Genomic DNA, 19,958 nt, shown 5'->3' on the forward strand with positions numbered 1-19,958 from the left:
TGTCGCTTGGCAGCGATTTAGAAATAACGCCTCCCGGAGAGTAATGCTGTTTGTCCTCTGTTGATACCAGGTCCAGCCTCATGTGGACACCAGAAAAAAAATATATACCTGTATTATACATAGAAAGTTTAACCAATGCTCAGTATGGATGTGCCTTTTACTTTCCACTTAGGGTGACCTTGTTGTAACCATATTACTAAAACAAGTAAATACATGTGTTACCTTATTATAGGCAACATCTGGTTTTAACGTGTTAATTCCAAGCTTTGTGATTAGTTTTTAAATGTGCTGTCCTCTGTTTTAAGGAACCGTGATCCACTTTTGTTTGTTGATCTTTTTGCACTGCCCTTTTAGTCATTGCTTTTGATTTAATGGATTTTATATTAAGGTTATTTTTGAAAGGTGCTTTGCTGGTTTCATGGACGATCAGATGTAAATGTTCGTTGTATTATAAGGTAAGAAATAGTGATCCTTTGGTACTTAGAGGAGTTGTATTTGTAATTATTTAAAAGCCTTTTAAAGAGAACAAGCGGACGAATAAACAACTGCTAAGTTTTTCCCCTAAGAAGTGTCGATGCCGTGAATTCTGTTCTCTGGAGACAGTTGGCTGTCATGAGATTAGGAGTTTAGTGAAAGAAAAACATTGTAGTGGCTTTTTTTCTCTCACAAAAACTCTCCCCAACTGTTTTTTTTAAAGTACAAATCATTGTGCCTGCTATTCAAAAGATATTAAGGTAAAGGTAAAGGTTTCCTTTGACATTTAGTCCAGTCGTGTCTGACTCTAGGGCGCAGTGTTCATCCCCGTCTCTAAGCTATAGAGCCGGCGTTTGTCCGTAGACAGTTTCCGTGGTCACGTGGCCAGCACGACTAGATACGGAATGCTATTACCTTCCCACCGAGGTGGTACCTATTTATCTACTCGCATTTTTACATACTTTCAAACTGCTAGGTTGGCAGGAACTGGGACAAGCAACGGGAGCTTGCAGATATTTACCACTAGCTAATTACTGTAATGCTAGAATGTTTATATAATAAATATTGATCAATAATCAGTCACTGTTGACAGTTTTGACAACTGCATTATTTTCTGTATCCCATTTCACATATTGCTGTCCCCCAATCATGTTCACTGTGTGTATAGATAAGTAGCCTAAATTTTGTGTCTTGGAAATTGTGATCTGAAATACTTATATTGCAATAAACCTTGAAAGGGGCTGCATGGGCAATGTTCTTTTGTTTCTGTTGGAACAGACTAACACAGCTGCTTCTTTGGAAACTACTAGAGAGCTAACTGTGGATTAGATTTTAAAGGACAATTTATGGATTGATGTGATCCTGCTGGCAGCATGGTTCCCCTTGACAATTTTGTCCAGTCGTGTTCGACTCTAGGGGGCGATGCTCATCCCCGTTTCCAAGCCACAGAGCCAGCGTTTTGTCCGAAGACAATCTTCCGTGGTCACATGGCCAGTGCGACTTAGACACGGAACGCTGTTGCCTTCCCACCGAGGTGGTCCCTATTAATCTACTCGCATTTGCATGCTTTCGAACCGCTAGGTTGGCGGGAGCTGGGACAAGCGACAGGCGCTCACTCCGTCACGTGGATTCGATCTTATGACTTCTTGGTCTTCTGACCCTGCAGCACAGGCTTCTGCGGTTTAGCCCACAGCGCCACCACGTCCGCAGCATGAGTCACCAGTCAAAACCACATGGAAGAAGAGCATTTCCTAAACCTATCTTTACAAAACTGAACTTGATGTCATCAGGGAGAGATGCAAATGGGTCCTATGAAGTGGAATACTTTTCCATGCAATGGAAATTATTATTACAGTAGCTCTTACACCATTAAGAGCCATGGAATTATGCCATTTTCTGACAGATATTAAGCAGCTGATTCCTGCAAAAGCAACCCTCTGTCCCTAGTCTGCCTGTCGAGTTCTTGCCTGGCTGGTAGCAGAAGGGACTTGTGTGGCCTTCCCTGTGTTGTTGGGCTGCAAATTCTAAAGCTCTAGACCAGTGGTTCTTAACCTTGGGTTACTCAGGAGTTTTGGACTGCAATTCCCAGAAGCTTTCACCACCAACTGTGCTGGCTGGGGTTTCTGGGAGTTGCAGTTCAAAAACATCCGAGTAATAAAGGTTAAGAACCACTAGACAACCTATCTAATAGGGATGGCCATGAACATTGGAGCCCAGCACTATCGAGAGTGCCCTGCATTCCCTCTCTCTGCGTTCAGAGCACAGGATTTTACCAGAACATGCGATGGTCTAACTTTGTGAGAATGATGGTCCTCAAAAGAAAAGGCATTGGCCAGCAACTTGTAGGTGACAGATAATATTTATTACAAACTACGAATTCCATAGAACTGGTATCTAGTCAATAAGCCCTTTGGATGATGCCTAAACATGATTACCACAGGGCAGTATGATACAGCTTGGACTTAGGAGGAAGGGCCCGTGGACTTTGGGGAGCCCATATGTAGGACTGAGTGAGGATGGTGGTCAATGGTGCTGTCCTTTTCAGTGCTTCAAAGGGTTTTGCCCATCTCTCCTCTGCTGTTCATTGTGTCATCAGTTTTCTTTAGGTTCCAAGGCAGGTTTCATTTCTAAGGAAAAGAAAAGAAAAAGATGGTGAAGCTTCATTTTTGAGTTCCTTGTCCAGTTCTGGACGCCACCCTTTAAGAAGGATGTCAACAAACTGGAGCAAGTTCCAAGGAGGGCGACAAGGATGATCAGGGGACTCAGAACTTCTTATGAGGAAAGACTGAAAGAGCTGGGCATGTTTCGCCTTGAGAAAAGAAGACTGAGGGGTGAGATGATAGCACTACAGAGGACGGGCAGGATCTGTTCTCAATCATCCCAGCACGCAGGATACATAAGTTAGGAAACCAGATTTAGGCTGAATATCAGCCTGTGGAAACGGTACGACAATGGAAGCAATTACATTGGGGGTGGATGGGTGGGTGAGTGCTCCAACACTGGAGGCCTTCAAGAGAAAATTGGGCTGCCATCTGTCAGATCTGCTTTGATTTAGATTCCTGCATTGAGCAGGGGGTTGGACTTGATGGCCTTAGAGGCCCCTTCCAACTCAATTGTTTTATGATTGTGCTTTGATTAAAACAACCCTGTGGGTTGTTAATCAGCCTGATAAGGTTCATGACTAAGTGGGAACATAAGCCCAGGACTTCCGAAATCATAGCCCCATGCACCACAGAGGTTTGATTTTGAGCAGTCAATCTTACAGAACAATTGCCCCCTTTGACACTCTTTGAAGTCTGGAAAAAGTAAGAATTTTTGATAACTCCACACCCCTGTCGACGCTGATGAGGGAATTTTGAGATCTGTAGTCACAAGAAATAACTTCTCCCAACTCAGCAGCTCTCCTTGCTTTTTGGGAAAATCAGCTGTTGCTGATTAATAATATATGCAGCAAAAGGCTTTCAGCAGCAGTAAAAGAGGAAAACGGGGGTTAGGGTGCAAGAATGGTGGAAGAATAGCAGATATGCAAGAGATGAGGATGGCCCTCTTTCTGTCTGCAAGACATCTTGGAGGGCTGGTGGGATCCTGTGCAATGTCTGACTGGAAGGACGTTTCCAACAGCAGTATCTGGAGTGCAACAGCAATATCTTTTGTGGAAGCCAGAGAGCAGACAAGGAATAAAATGGATTTGGAGGTCAAAGGGGGCAAAGGAAAACATTAAATCCAAACTTCAACCCATTTAAGGGGCTAGCTTCTCATCCTGCAAGACAAAAACGGATCAAATTACAGACTGTTTTATAGCTCACAGGATTTGAAGCTGCCTCCGAGACCTGCCAAACCGTGTCCAGAGCACAGACTCTGAAGACAGTGGCCACTGACCAGTTTTTATCTTTATGGTTCTCCTTTCCAAGCTTTTGAGCCCGAAAATCCCGCTTGAAAGCCTCCAGCTCTAGAAGAACACCTTGTCCAGCTCGTGTTTCCTCCGGCCGGATTTGCTGTGCTGGCAGGAGAATCTTGCCTTCAGCACCCGCAGCAGGTGATAAATATTTCAGGGCCTTTCTGCCTTTTGCGCTGGATTTTGTCACACCAGGCTGTTCATAAACAGCACCAAATTCAGCTGCTCCGTCCTGTGAGAGAACGCAGAGCCTGTGGAAATTACTTTGGGTGCGACCACCCACATAATCTGGCCACCATCACGGCAAGGCTGTCGTGATGGTTTCGCTTTTGATGTGAAAGCACCGAAACGGAGAGAGCGCCAAAACCAAGATGTGAATCCATGGGACAATGTGAGGAAAATCGCAACACCTCCTAGCCCTGTTCATGTTCAGTTTTTGGAAAAGATACACATTCTCCGTCTTCTGAGTAAATACAGTGCCATCTTCCTTGTACAATAGAGGGCTTATATCCACACCTTTGGGGGGGGGGATCTGTGGCGGACAGTACCGCTTGATTTGGGTGCAAAAAAAAAAAAAGCTATGAATCTGTATCAAGGCCACTGGTAGGGCTTATGCTCAAAGCATTTTGTTTAATGCTGCTGCCCGGTTCTTGGGCTCCTTATGTTCAGCTGAATAACAGCAGGGTCCTTTACAGAAATTAAAAGTTCCCCACCCCACCCCCAGGAAGCGTGAAACATGTTTTCCTTTTTCCTCACACGGTGGGAGATCTGACACCATGGGCTTCCTTGCTTCCAAGGGTCGCGCTGTTGCTCTGTTGCGCCTTAGAGTCACTTTAGGAAAAATAAATGATCCCCCCCACACAGGGAGTTACAAAACCTGCAGAAATCGCGTGGTGGTTTCTTCCTTGGCACGTCTTGTGAAATGCAAATTTCCAGAGCAAGAAAGGGCCTGTGAGACCCCGTTCTGCAACCCACGTTACAATAATCACACCAGTTTTAAAAGCTGCTTCTTTTATATGCTGCTGGGAATCACTAAAGCAAGCATTTGTGACAGAGGATGGCCAGCCTGTGGATCTGATGAAACCACCCCCTCAGGTCCCACATTACCTCACAGGTGCCCCTCAGGACACAAAGATATTAAGTCATGCATTAAACCATTTTTCCAAGCTTAGAAGCTTTCAGGAAATTTCCTCCAGAGGCTGCTAGAAATATCCCCCATCCCCACCCACCTCCCCCAAACACAAAACCCGAAGTGGTAATATAGGCATTTCTAGGTTTCTGTTGGCTTTCTTGAGTTTCTTTCTTTCTGTTTAATTATTGAGAAAGCCTTGACTGCTGAGAAAGCCAAAGCAAAGTACGACTTAAGAGTGTTGGTCTGGGACTCAGGAAAACCATGTTCTAGTCCACCTCCTTCCGGAGAGCCATGACCCCGGGCCACTCTCTCTCTTTCTCTCTCTCAGGCTAGCTTTCCTCACGTGGTGGTGGTGGCTAAATCAGGGAGAAGGACAGCCATCTAGGTCACTTTGAGCTCCCTGGAGGAAAGGGAGGATGACAATGAAACTCACTGGTACCACCTACCAATAATTTCACCATTGGGATGCAGTGGGTCCCCATCATGGCAGAAATGATGCTTTGGCTTTGACATCTCCAGGCCAGCAAGAAGGGTCATAAAATCCACCACGGTGTCAATGTTTTCCTTGTCTCCAGTAACATCTTTCAGCGTGCACAGGACGCTCAGCCTGCTGAAGGACTTGACCTCCGAGATGTTGGCCCGCAGGAACAGCAGGATGATATTCAGGTCATTCAGAGGACAAGTCAACATCTTCCTGCTGAGAAGGTCAAAAGCCGGCAGCATCTCATAGATGGACAAGAGCCGCTTGTCCCACTGGAAGAGCTGGAGCAAATGGTAGACCACGACGGGCCCCATGAGGACATAAACGCAGCCAAGGCAGATACTGGTTACCTGAAAGACGGAGAAGAGGACCAGCTTGCAAGGAATCACGTTGGGGAGGTTAGCTTCACCTCGCAGGAGTCCTTTCTTGATGGAGCAGCTGAATTCGTCTTGGAAAAAGACACCTACATGGCAGTATCCCAAGTAGAAGCAAGTCGCACCCATGAGGGAGAGGTGGACGAGGTTCCGCAAGACGTAGATGCCAACCAGGTAATGGGAGCGTTGCTTGCAGGTGAGATACCTCTCCAGTAGAGGGAACTCAAAGTAGCGTTCTTTACGAGCTCTTTGCCACAAAACAAAACAAAACACAAACAAGGCCTATTAAGGTTGAGTTAGAGCGCTGACCTTTCTATCCATAGGGGGATATGATCTGAGCTGAAGAGAAGGCCTGGATGAGCTGCAGGATTTCAAGAGAGCTACCTCAAGTGTTTGAGGGCCTCTCAAACACTCCAATGACCTTCAACAGAGGTGATAGCTCTGCTTTCTGCTACCCTCTTCTTAGTAAGGTGACCAGATGAAAGAGAAAGCAAGGTTCCTGTAACTTTTGCAGTTGGGCGAGAGAGGAAATTTCAGCAGATACAGCTTGCATTAAAAGCTTCCTGTGCTGGATGGTCCTGATTAAAGGCACAGGAGCCCTGTCTTCTTTTTCATCTGGTTGCTCTGCTTCATTGCAACACCTGGAACACTGAGTCTGCTGACAGGTCTGACTTCTGAGGTGTCAGCTCACAGGAACAGCAGGAAAGTGTTTGCCTCTCTTTGCAATGCTTCAAAGGGGCTCATTCGGCCGTTGCCACTCCCACCCTCCAGAATAAGCAACTGGCCTCTAAAATTTTTGCACTGCTTTTATTCTTCTAGACACTGTTCTCTCGCTACTACAAGGGCGAACTGTGGCTAAAAGCCAAAGGAAATCATACTAGAGTGGGCCCATTGAATCAGTAGAATGTATATAAGTGTTGACTCGCCAAAACCTCACTGATTCAGTGGGCCTACTCTACTTGTGGCTTACTGCTGGATGTCAGCCAGTGAGCCTTTGTTTCATTTTTCTTTGTTTAAACTGGCGGTAAGAATTTTGATTGTTTTCACTGATATTTTATTAACTGGCTATTGTGATCGATAATGCCACAGTATTGCTTTGCTAATGATACTTTATTTCATTGTTGTGGGTTTTTCGGGCTCGTTGACCGTGTTCTGAAGGTTGTTCTTCCTAACGTTTCGCCAGTCTCTGTGGCCGGCATCTTCAGAGGACAGCACTGGCGAAACGTCAGGACGAACAACCTTCAGAACACGGCCAAAGAGCCCGAAAAACCCACAACAACCATCAGATCCCAGCCGTGAAAGTCTTCGCGAATACATTGATACTTTATTTGTTATGACATTTTAGATCCCACCCTCCCTGGTTGGAATATATTATTGTGGTCTTCCTTTGTTTTGAACCCCTTTGAGCATATTGCGTATGGAAAGCAGCTGTACCAGAAAAGTGATGGATTGAATCCAGGCAACACTTTCCAAAGTGGCCGGCTGTCCAGCAGTTGCAGGAGAAGACTACATGGAGCCAACAATGGTTGGAATCCTGCCTTGCAAAAGGCCAGAACATTGGTACCTCCTGACTAGTAAAGTCGAGCCCAGGACCTCCCAATTGATAGACTCCCAGTATGTTGGGCTATGACTCCCATGGACTCCATCTGGCTAGAGGTGAAGGAGTGGCTACCCAACGTATCCGGAGAGTGTCAGGCCAGGGGAAATTGGTTCAGCTCAAGATGGTGGACCCTCTCCAAGGCCTTGGACAGATAGAATTTCCCATCACTAGATACACTCTGATTCTTTTACCTAGAGACACCTGGAATTGAACCCAGTGCCTTCTACATATGAAGCGTCTGCCCTACCACTGAACTAGACGGTCGGTCCTCCTGACCCTCCACTTTGAGCGTACTTGTCATACTCCTCCCACAGTTCCTCTGGGTCGGTCCCAGTCTGCTGAAGTTTCACCATGTGCTGCACCAGACGGATGGAGCGGTTGTAAGACTTGTCGAGTTCGTCGATGATGAAGAACAAGTCACAGCGCAGCGATGGGGCACCAGCGTATCTCCAGAGCAGGTATGGTAAATACATGGCAACCGCAATGACCAAGAGGGAATAAGGGAAGATCTAGAGAGAGAGAGAGAGAGAGAGAGAGAGAAGGAGGCGTGAAGGGGAAACTCTACACAAGCCTATTGCACTTTGATGGCAATTTTCCTGAGCGGCCCCTTACGGAAATTACCCAAGGGCTTCCTGGGAAGTCTGTGTCGTTGTGGGAGGTGCAGTTGTTCAGATGTACCCTATGTCTTTGTGGGAGGTGCAGTTGTTCAGATGTACCCTATGTCTTTGTGGGAGGTGCAGTTCTTCAGATGCACCCTATGTTGTTGTGGGAGGTGCAGTTCTTCAAATGTACCCTATGTCTTTGTGGGAGGTGCAGTTGTTCAGATGTACCCTATGTCTTTGTGGGAGGTGCAGTTGTTCAGATGTACCCTATGTCTTTGTGGGAGGTGCAGTTCTTGAGATGTACCCTATGTCTTTGTGGGAGGTGCAGTTCTTCAGATGTACCCTATGTCTTTGTGGGAGGTGCAGTTCTTCAGATGTACCCTATGTCTTTGTGGGAGGTGTAGTTCTTCAGATGTACCCTATGTGCAGCCTAATGGGCAGCAAGATTACCCCTTCCACAAAGACCTAGACCTCCCAGGAAGCATTGGGACAGTTCCCCTTTTTTATAAGTAGGAGGCCTAAAACAGACGGGAAGATATCACTCGTTCCAAGTGAGTGAAATGTAGGTATCTTTAGATGTTTCTCTGTAGCCAGAATTCGTAGAATTCTGCCTCGAGGATTCTTGGAGAATTCTGGGACTTGGAATTTTAAAAATGAGGCAGATGTGGTATAGATTGTACCCGGTGCGGTACAATAGATAGAGTGACAAACTAGTACCCAGGAGACCTGAGTTCGAATCCCTGCTTGGCCATAGACTCTCACAAGGGGGATAGAACTGGTAAAAAGCCCAACGTAGCTCTCTCATTCCGCCTAATGCTAGAACCGGCTCTGTAGCAAGACCATTAACCTCCTTCACATACATGGAGAGGTTGGAATGGGCTGTGCTGCTGACTTCTACCACCACCAATGCAAAGCCGCTAACCTAGCCCTGTTGCCAGGATCCACACATTGAATGCAGATGGCTGAAGACGGGTACCTAAATGCCGAGCCGATCCTTCGTCAGAGGTCTGCTCTCGGTGTAGAGACAGGGTGAATTCTCACTCAGATCTCAATCCTCACTTTATTTTTGTATTTGAAATATTTTTACCCCACCTTCCTCCTTAAAATGGACCCAAGGTGGCTTGCATCATTAAAGACAATATTTAAAGCTAAAAAATAAGTATACAAATACTGAAAAGCATCCTAGTCTGGTACCTTAGTTTTTCTGCTGCTATCTCTGAGTGACAAGAGAAAGAGGCCATTTCAAGTTCTGAAATCTGTTCTTTTGAGAAGAGCTCTAATCAGCAGCCCTGGAAGCTGTTGCATGGAACTGAGATATGTTATTTAAAGGGGGGGGGAGTCTATATGTGGGTAGTCTTTAGTTTGTACGGAATTAGTTGTACCCTGTTTCCCTGTAAATAAGACTTAACCTGAAAATAAGCCCTAATATGATTTTTCAGGATGCTTGTAATATAACCCCTGCCCCCCAAAATAAGCTCCAGTTAAGTGAAACCCTGTCCTCCACCCTTGTGCAGCAACCCGAAGAAGATGACTGTATTTGAATAAATGTAGATTGTTGTATAAGAGAAAAAATAAAGCATCCCCTAAAAACAGGTCCTACTGCATTTTTGGAGCAAAAAAATAATATAAGGCCCTGTCTTGTTTTCCAGGAAACACGGTAGCTAAAATTGAAAGGTCAAAGAGCCACCCATCTGATCTGACCAGCTCTCTTTACCCCAGATTTCCCCTGATGGATATTTGAAGATCACTATCCTCCTGCACCTGAAAGAAGAAGAAAAACAACTTGGAAAAAAAAGGGGGGGGGAATCTGGTTTATTTCTCTGCCATGCCAGGGAGCGCGACAGAATGTTTCAGCGTTATGTTACAGGACAGAATGTACCTGTCAGTTTCCGTCAAAGGCAGACGCCCTTTACAAGAAGGCAAGGCGCTTTCGCTCATCTTCAGTGTTTACATATTATTTGACATCTACCATTCTGAGACATTTGGTCTTGCCAGGCGGGCGGTACAAGTTTCCGTGCAGTGTTGGCGACGTGATCCATGGATTTGGGCTTGCCAAATGGGATTTGGGACGTGGTGGCGCTGTGGGCTAAACCGCAGAAGCCTGTGCTGCAGGGTCAGAAGACCAGCAGTCATAAGATCGAATCCATGCGACGGAGTGAGCGCCTGTCGCTTGTCCCAGCTCCCGCCAACCTAGCGGTTCGAAAGCATGCGAATGCGAGTAGATTAATAGGGACCACCTCGGTGGGAAGGTAACAGCGTTCCGTGTCTAAGTCGCACTGGCCATGTGACCACGGAAGATTGTCTTCGGACAAAACGCTGGCTCTATGGCTTGGAAACGGGGATGAGCACCGTCCCCTAGAGTCGAACACGACTGGACAAACAATTGTCAAGGGGAACCTTTACCTTTACCTTGCTAGTCTGGGTTGTTCTGCTAGTTTCTGTTATAGTTTAAATAGGTCATCCTGGTATTGACGCTCACATATGTGGAGGGTCTTGGTTGCTGGACATACGGTGACACTGGGTCATCCAGAAGTGCTCCCCGAGATCTCCACCCCCAATATGGACGCACTTCCCCTTTGGCCTCCCTTCCCTTCCCTTTTTGTTTTATGATGGGCCCATTGTATTTGTCCTTTTAAAAAAAATTCTAGGATGGAGGTATCCGTGGGGGGTCGGTTTCAGCCCCCACCCTTAGATGCCAAATGCATGAGAATGGAAATGCTATATATAGTGCTGTCTTTGGTTCCCTCTAGTGGCCAGTTCTGGCAATACACCTTGAAAATGCTTATTTCTTGTTTTTTTAAATTTAATATTATCAGGCAGTGGGTATGTGAAACCACAGGTACTGATCCTGTAGATACCGTAGTCCTACTGTACCCTAGCAAACTACAAATTCCAGGATTCCACAGGCTGGAGCCATGGCAGCTGAATTGGTATTGGACTACTATAAGGTGTGATGTAGATGAATTATTCAGCTGCTCTTTTTATCCTATCCAGAGATTTGGAACTGTTTCCTAGATTATTTGAACAAAGCCATCTTTTCCACCCCATCCAAATCCCCCTATGACCCTCATTTTTCCACAGTGCTATGAAAAGTTATATTTTTGTACAGATATTGCTTACAGCCAGCACAATTATTATCGGAGAATTCTTTGAGTTGAGTTCCTGTGAACCCTTTGGAATAAGTCCCTGGTTCCCACGGTCTCTGGCAGCCTCCTACAATCTTGCGTCCTTGAGATCTGCTGAGCTACAACACCCATCAGCCACAACAAATCAGGAAGATACTAGATCAGGGAAGGCCACCCTCCTTGAGCTAAGCGTGCAACCAGCTTAAGCCCCTGCAGTTAAAATAAGCTCGTCCCACTTTGTCCCTAAAGGCAGCCACAAGTATAATTAGCTAAAATGCATCAAGTTGTCTCTTTTTTTAAGCCAATAAAGCCCATTTTTCCACATCATGAGACTTGTTCTCCCATTCATCTTAGGTTTCATCAGAATTCTTTATCCCTGCTTCATTTCCACTCTTTCTCCTTAACCATTTTGTCAAATTTTAGATGGCAAACTCTTTTCAGCCAGAGATCTGTCTTCTCATATTCTGCAAAGCACCGTGCACCTAAAAGATCTGTTTCGTCTTCTTTCGGGATACACATTAGGACTTCACACACACACACACAGGCATATATCTCCTAATTCCGAAACACCGCATACCTTGAGGATCCAGAAGGATTTGGAACTTCCTGCCGCGTCAACATCGTGATGAAGCAAGGAGTCCCAACACACGGCGTCCATGTAGGCGGATTGCTTCCCTGTGAAATTGCTGGGAGGGAAGCAGCTGATCTGGGAACCTGGAATGGGGAGCAAAGAGGAAGTGGAGTCATTAGCCTCAAGGCCCACTCCCGCTAGCAAGGAACCCACCAGTGGTTCCATCTACTGTAGCAAACTGGAGTTCTTCAACACTGCAGTGCCACAGGATAGACTGGCAAATGGTCTTTGTAGTTGATCCATGGGACCGCTCTCAGTGGGGCTCTGCCCCTGCCTTTGGAACTCCCAGGCATCCACTCATGACTAGGCTGTCCTCCCCACCCCCTTTTAACTCCAGTTAAGATGAAGCTCCTTTTCCATCATTATCCCATGGAGCGGCATCAGACGTCCAATCCAATGAGATTTTCTTTATTTGAGTGGCCCAAGAGAGAGACACCGGGAGGTGGAGGAAGAGGGAGAGAAATGGCAGCTGCACCAAATATGCTCTGGAGTTTTGCCTTTAACAAACATGGGCTCTGCAATAAAGGGTTGCAGCATAGAGAGTACCTACTCTAGCTAGCTGCATTTCACATTCCACATGGATCGGCTGAGGGGAAATTTTGAAATCGATTAACAGATCTATGCAGGCACTTGTAAGGCCTTTGTCCCTAAAGGCAGCCACAAGTATAATTAGCTAAAATACATCAAGTTGTGGTTTTTTAAGTTAGGTTTCATCAGAAGTTCATTTTATTTGGTACATATTTATCCCACCTTTTCTCCACTGAGCACTGCACGTAACTCTCCTCCTTCCCACAACAATCTAGTGATTAAATAGACTAGAGTGGTGCCCAAACTTTTTGGGGGCGTGGACTGGTTGGGGGGTGCAAGCTCCATGCGTGGGGGGGCAGGGTCCCCCCGTGTGAGCATGGTGAGCATGTCACGCCTGCAGAAGAGGTGTTACGCCTGTGGGGGGGCGTGTTGCGCTCGCACATAGGCATGACACACACACCCGCGCAAGTGCACCAACACCCCCCATGCATGTGTGCGGGGGGGGGTAAGATCCGCAGCCCAGTTCCGACAAGCCCACGGACCGGCACGGGGCCGCAGACCAGGGATTGACAACCCCTGGATTAGACTATCTGTGACCAGTGAATTTTATAGTTTGGAGAGGATTTGAACCCTCTAAGCATCTCCCGAGTCCTAGTCCAATACTTCACCCACTACACTACATGGGTAATAAAGGTGGGACCTACAACAAAATGTTGCAGTGCAAAGTGCTGCTGTTTCAGCCAACCTGCCAGAAGGGTCCTCCAAGGACACCCTGATCCAAACCAACCTGATTTTCCAAACCCAAGGGTCAGCATTCCACTATAATGGAGCTCCCTCATCTCATTTCCTCCACCACCCCTTCAGATTTTGGGCACTTCTGCCTTGCCTTATGACACTTGGATGATGTCCTGTGGGCTACTTGAGGACAGGCATTGGAGAATGAGATTTTTGCTGCCCCATGTCCCTTCCATGGAAGGAAGGAAGGATATAAATGCAGCAATTAAACATACGAGGATCGTTGTAATTGATGCCATTGCTTTGTAACTTCTTAACATTTTTAAACATGTTACATAACAACACTGAAGGAACTCCAATTGCAGAATAATCTAGGCTTCAATTCTCTTTGCTCCTGCTTGTATGGCTACCATCACACTTTCTCCTTGCTGCACCACAGTTTTGCACTAGATTGTGACAAGGGAGTTACACGCGGAGTTAAAGCAAGTCTCTGGACCTCATGCTGAAATGCACAAACAGCGGGTGGACAGAAAGGCCTGGACTTCAAATCATTTGGCTTTTGTTAGGGTCTTGTTTCCCACGGCTGTCCACACGCCCAACAATGTGTGTGTTGAAGGCTCCCTAAGCTTAAATTCAACCATTAAAAAAAAAACAACCGCCACCCTAACCATCTTAAAGAACAGCAAAGGAGTTTTGTAGCACTTAAAACATTTACGTCACGTAAAATAGGCTGTCTTTTAAAAGCCACAAGGCCCGTTGTAGTTTCTGCTGTAACAGGCTAACGCGGTTCCTTGATTCCTCAGGCATTTTCAGGAATCAACACTGCTGCAGTTACACAACCCAAAGAGGTGGTTATTAGTACCTGTATTGAGATAGCACCCACAGGGGTGTATACCCTTTTTTTTAGTATACAAGATGTGGACAGATATGGCAGAGGAAACACACATACACATGAAGTTTCAACAAGGTGTTTTGAACCGACGGTACACTTACCATGGATGGACCATGGGATTAATTTCGGTGGATTGCAGTGGTTTCATAATAACTAAGCATACATTGCTTTTTAATCTTGTTTGTTTTATTTATAGGCCGCCTTTCTCCCAATAAGGAGACCCAAGGCAGCTTTCTGCACATGCAATGTGTTGTCTTCTCTCAACCCAAACTGCCCCTCATTGTACTGGAGCTTTATTTGTAACCTTGCATGCTATCTGTAGTTTGTGTGACTGGGAAGGACTTTTCTAGATTGGGATGATGGTCTGTCTGTGTCCAGCCTTTGATTTCAAAGAGAACCTAGCTTCTCTGTCAAATGTACTTTTCCCTCTCTTTCCTTAGTTGGAAGCAGTTGTTTGCTGTTGTTCTGTTCGACTGGTTGCTAGTATATGTGCAGTAAAGAATGCAGTGCAAAAGCAAGTAAAGGAATATTTTTATTCTTTCAACTACAAATGTCTCAGAGTGAGTTACTGAGACTTTAAGTGCCAGTTCATGAGAAAAGTTGGATTCTGGGAACCTTGTAGCTATTCTACTCTGGGGATCTCTTTACTTGCACTGCGTAACAAAACGGAAATTTGCCAGACATTCAAAATTCTGCAACAGATTGTCTGTCATTTGTTATCCTGCCAGTAACCTTGGACACGTCTGTTTACTCCCGACAATACTATTTTTAACGTCTCTAAAACATAGGTGATAAACACAGCAACAGAATATCTGTCAGCATACACTCTTCTCTGAAATTGTGTGCGTGTATGCGCTGTTTATTTAGTTTCCATTATGATAAGGCTCAAGGGACGTGGTGGCGCTGTGGGCTAAACCGCAGAAGCCTGTGCTGCAGGGTCAGAAGACCAAGCAGTCGTAAGATACTTCTGTCCTACCACCGTAGCACCATTGAGAGTGTCCTAACCTATGGCATTCTGACATGGTTTGGGAGTAGCTCTGTAGCGGACAAAAAAGCTCTACAGAGAACCATTAAAATTGCCCAGAATATCATCGGGCTCCAGCTACCAACCCTGGATGACATCTTCACATCCCGCTGTCTAAGGAAGTCACACAGCATCCTGAGAGACTCTTCCCATCCTGCTTATAACTTTTTTGAACTGTTACCGTCTGGCAGAAGATATAGAACAATTAAGACTCGGACCACATGTTTTCTAAATAGTTTTTATCCTAGAGCTATAATTGCAATTAATAATGAGCTTAAAGACCACCAGTAGTGAATAATTAGTTGGACTGTGTTACTTGGCCTGAGGTGTAGATGTTTGTATTTTTAGTGGGGGACTTCTAGTGGGTGGGGAGTGTTTGGGGAATGTTATGTGTGTGCATGTGTCTGGTCTCTGGGTGTCTGTGAATTTCGTTGTATGGTATACTGTGTATATACTTACAATGACAATAAATTTTTTTTTATTATTATTATTATTATTATTATTATTATTATTATTATTATTATTATTATTATTATTATTATTATTATTATTATTATTAAGATCGAATCCACGCGACGGAGTGAGCTCCTGTCGCTTGTCCCAGCTCCCGCCAACCTAGCAGTTCGAAAGCATGCAAATGTAAGTAGACCACCTCGGTGGGAAGGTAACAGCATTCCGTGTCTAAGTCACACTGGCCATGTGACCACGGAAGATTGTCTTCGGACAAAACGCTGGCTCTATGGCTTGGAAACGGGGATGAGCAGCACCCCCTAGAGTCGAACACGACTGGACAAAAATTGTCAAGGGGAACCTTTACCTTTACCTATGATAAGGCTCAGATACCTTGATGTAGTGATTGGAGAGATGGAAGACATGCAAGACTGAAAATCACGGTCCCCAAGCTGCAGTTCTCCACATAGCTTCCTAGGAAGACCTACTGCGTACAATTGGGCTTACTTCTGAGTAAACAGGCACAGGATTGCATGGTATGTCTATTTGCAAAACTCATGGCTTGAAATATTTGCTACCTTCTACTATACCGTGGCAGGTGTTATGTTCTCCCCATAGCCACAGGGGCCATGCTGCCTGCTGCTACATGGGAGGATTGGTGGAGTAAGGTCGGAAACCCATCAGAACCGCCTGCCATGCTCCTCACTTAAGAGCTGCATGCCAGAACACCACCACAATTGGTTTCTAGCTGACTTTTCCCCAGATCACGCTGAGACTTTGGTGCCTGAGAAAAGAGAACAAGAGCCCTCATCCCCTGCCTTTCCATTTATAGTAGCTTAGTGGGAAGGCAATTAAAATATACTGCAACTCCTGTAACACCCTTCACTATACCTAAGGCATCGGGGCAGTTTAAAGAGAGTCAGGACAAGCAAACAGTGGCCCAGCTTTACAATGCAGCTTCTGCCTGCCTGCAGCTGCAATTGTACAGTATTCTGATAGTAGAGCCAGTTCTGAAAGGCAATAATCTCTACAAACCCATCGTGAGCCAGCAAAGAACTTACTGTTTCGCCGGGTGACCTACAATCCACACAAACCTTGGCAAGGGGAAGAGGACAGCATGGTCTACTTCAGAATCCCACGCTGGACTTCCACCATCTCCTTGGAAAGCCTTCCATCCCACCCAAACAGGCTACCGAAAACTAGTGAAGAAAAATAGCACACACAACTGTGGGTGCGAACTAAATACAGGTACCAATAAACACCTATTTTGGTTGTGTAGTGCAGATGTTTACAGAAATCCCAAAGACTACTTTATGATTCAGGACAAGCCAGAGGGGGAAATGTTTTGCTTATTCCCTCTGGATTCACCCAACCTCACCGTGGCCTTCTCGTTCCAGAAGTAAAAATTCCTGAGGCAAGCTCAGCTGAATTAGCTTTCAGACTTAAGGAAGGCTCTGTCCAAACTGCCGTGTTTCCAGTCACCATCCACAGCCACTAAGGGTTTCGAATTGATACTGCGGATATTGAAAGAGATGCTGTCGCTTCTCTTACTTCTAGGCACTCGCGTCCTCTCCTGAGAGCAAGCCTATCCCTGTCTACTCAGAAGGAAGATTGACTTCTTTTAAGGTAAAAGTGCCAATGTAGTGTGTAAGGGACAGGATGCTGGACCAGAACTCAGGACACTTGAGGTCAATTCCCCATGAAAAGGCACTTCATCCACCATGAAAAGTCATTGGACTCGCTCTGTGTGTGGCAGTGGCAAAACCACTCCTTAAATACCTCGTAAACCTCAGAAACCCTTACTAGGGATATCGTAAGTTGGAACTGACTGGAGGACACGTAACACACACACTTTTTCTGGATACTTGCTTTCAGGCCAATTTACTGTATGTAGCTGTACCACCTTGGATTACCACTCCTAAACAGCTCCACAGAATTCAAGGACCAAAATCGTATTGTCATTTTATACCAAAATAACACAAACATCATAACTTTGGTTAATTGATAGATATAAATTAAGAAGTTGGTGTAGACTTTTATGCTGAGTTGTGCAACTCAGTGCATCACAGATGATAATTAAACTGACTTAAGATGCAGAAACTCAAAACTTACACCATTTACATTTGCTTGCAAGGTGTAACTAACAAGGAATATAGGTACACTCTTACATTCAAGGTGATGTGGCACGCATGTTTCTTTCTTGCACCCAACCCGTACCTTTACAACAACCTTGTGAAGTACGTTAGGCTAAGAGACAGTGATTATTGTGATCTTCACATCCGTGTTGACAGCCAGGTGTTCTGTGTTGACAGAAACATGTAGGTTCGAATATATATGTTCGCTAATGAAAGGACAGCACCATCCAATGAAAACTAAGTACTAAGAACCCCTTTGGATTCCAGCTGGAGAATCACACATAGCTGAAAGCTTTGCATGTTGATTCACAAAGAACCTGACCAAATACATGTGAAGAATCAAAGCGAGCTTTCTATACAGCAGATTTTGTATGCAAAAACCTGTAATGTGCCATTGAAGTTAATTTCAGAGTCAACCCTTTTCATTACATTTCATTGGCTATAAATATTTGAAAGAGGAAACAGGCCCAAGGAAAGTATGGCATGAAGATATGCACAACTCTTTCGAGACAAAACTACTTTGGAGAACCTCTCAGTTGCATTACCCAAAATTGAGTATGTAACACAATTCAAAACTGAAGTGAATGTTTAGGATGTGGCATTTTTTATATCAGCATTTACATTTGAGCACTTCACAGCACAGCCTCCCCTGTGTCTGCTAAGTTCCCCTAAGTCCAAAGGGTACGATTCCCCGGCAAAGAGGTGTTAAGGACAGCAACATTTAGTATATTGAAGCCTATTCATCATTTTGGCAGGCATTGAATAAGAAACCACACAGTAGGTTAAATAACACAATCTTGGCAGCAGTAAATACTGCATTCAGATGTCAAGGCAACTCATGTACAAGTAGAATTGATCTCATGAATATTTGACAAATCATCATCATCATCTTAATCTTAAGAACTGAAGGGCTGGAAGGGACCCTATGGATCACTGCTTCCCATATCAACAGAGTCCTCCTCTTCATCATTTTATCCTCACAATAAAGATCTTGTGAGGCAAGGGTATACAAAGAGTGACTGTCTGGTCCCAAGTTAATTAGTCCCATGGTTCAGCATGGATTATAATTTAGATCTCCTGACTCTCAATCCAATACAGCAACGCTATTCTACATCAGTCCTGCTTTCCAGTGAACGCTAATCTAAGCGCAAATAAGCCTGGATCAAACCCATTGATTTCAACTGGACTCAAGTCCAACTTTCTCAGTCTAGATCCAATCCATGGAAACTAGGATACCATCTAGAAACTTAACTAGAAATCAACCAAGGAAGGACGAAGTAGTGCAGAAATAAATGCTGGAGGCCCATGGCACCTGAAAAGGACGAAACATACCAGCGGAAAACTCTCGTGCAAATACCAGGGATACGAAAAACAGAGGCAGTCCCACCGTAACAAACTTCACAATGCGATCGCAGGATAACTCCAAGCGGAGGCCTTTTGCCCTGGAGCCGTTGGGATCGGGAAGCAAGGCATCCGAAAGCATATACTCGCCCGCTGTGTGGGCGATCGACATGGTTCCTTTTGGGGGGAGCCGAACCACGGCCGAGCAAAGGAGAGGTAGCTGCCGCTCCTGCTTGTCAGCTCTCGAGCAGCATCTAAAGTGACCTGTAGCTTTTGAGTTGCGCCTGTCAAGCTCAAAAAAAACCCCTCTCTTTGTCCAGAACGAAGCACCAGGGAGCTGTCAAGAAGAGCCTTGGCTGTTTGGTAAGTGAAAAGATAATTACAGGGGAGCCCAGAAATAGAGAAGCCTGGAGAACAGCATCTTGTGATAGTTAAGAAGACCACGTCCCGAAGCCTGCCACAGGCATCGCGAGGCAAGGCTGGGCCTTTGTGGTTTTTCATCCCTCTTTCATAAACAGATGTTATTTCTAGCAACTCTCTGCAGAACTGTGGGTTTGGTTTCACATCTAGGAGCAAGCTGAGGTGGGCTCAAGGGATGGCTGGCCATGCTCTTGGGCTGAGCTCTTGTTTTCAGAGAAGGGAAGGCGAGGAGCCCATTCAAGACACCTGCATTTAGAACATTATTTTTAGCTCTGTGGTGAATGCATTGCATTTGAAACACACGTTTGCGGAGTTCCAAGAAGTCCACAGCTCCAGCTCTAAACAAGTACATGAAATGCAGATGTTTGAGAGCCAAGATTTGAAAGCAGCCTCCTTCAAGCACACTGCTTCAAAAGCATGGTGAGAGACCATGGGGGCCCTCCAGACGTTGAGAGTTCAGTGGTGCGCATGAGCAATGACCAGCAGCCACAGACACTGCCAGATGCAAAGCTCAGCCATTTGAATAATTGGTTTCTGGTGATGAGCATGAAGCATCCTGGCTACAAGAATACACCTTTTCTCCCAGATACATTCCTGAAGTGCACTACGATAACTACACT

General features: G+C 45.4%; 1 protein-coding gene across 1 annotated transcript; it reads right to left on the reverse strand.

Moving 5' to 3' along the window:
• Positions 1-2,318: 2,318 nt before the first annotated feature.
• Positions 2,319-19,452, reverse strand: PANX3 (pannexin 3). Its single transcript, XM_020811567.3, has 5 exons — positions 18,910-19,452; positions 11,760-11,896; positions 7,750-7,964; positions 5,447-6,102; positions 2,319-2,600 (listed from the first exon to the last, which is right to left on the reverse strand). The coding sequence occupies exons 1-5, from the start codon at positions 19,088-19,090 to the stop codon at positions 2,566-2,568; spliced, it is 1,224 nt and encodes a 407-aa protein (XP_020667226.3). The 5' UTR covers positions 19,091-19,452; the 3' UTR covers positions 2,319-2,565.
• Between the last annotated feature and the right edge of the window lie 506 nt (positions 19,453-19,958).

This window comes from Pogona vitticeps, chromosome 8 (assembly GCF_051106095.1).
Source record: "Pogona vitticeps strain Pit_001003342236 chromosome 8, PviZW2.1, whole genome shotgun sequence".
Taxonomy (NCBI): domain Eukaryota; kingdom Metazoa; phylum Chordata; class Lepidosauria; order Squamata; family Agamidae; genus Pogona; species Pogona vitticeps.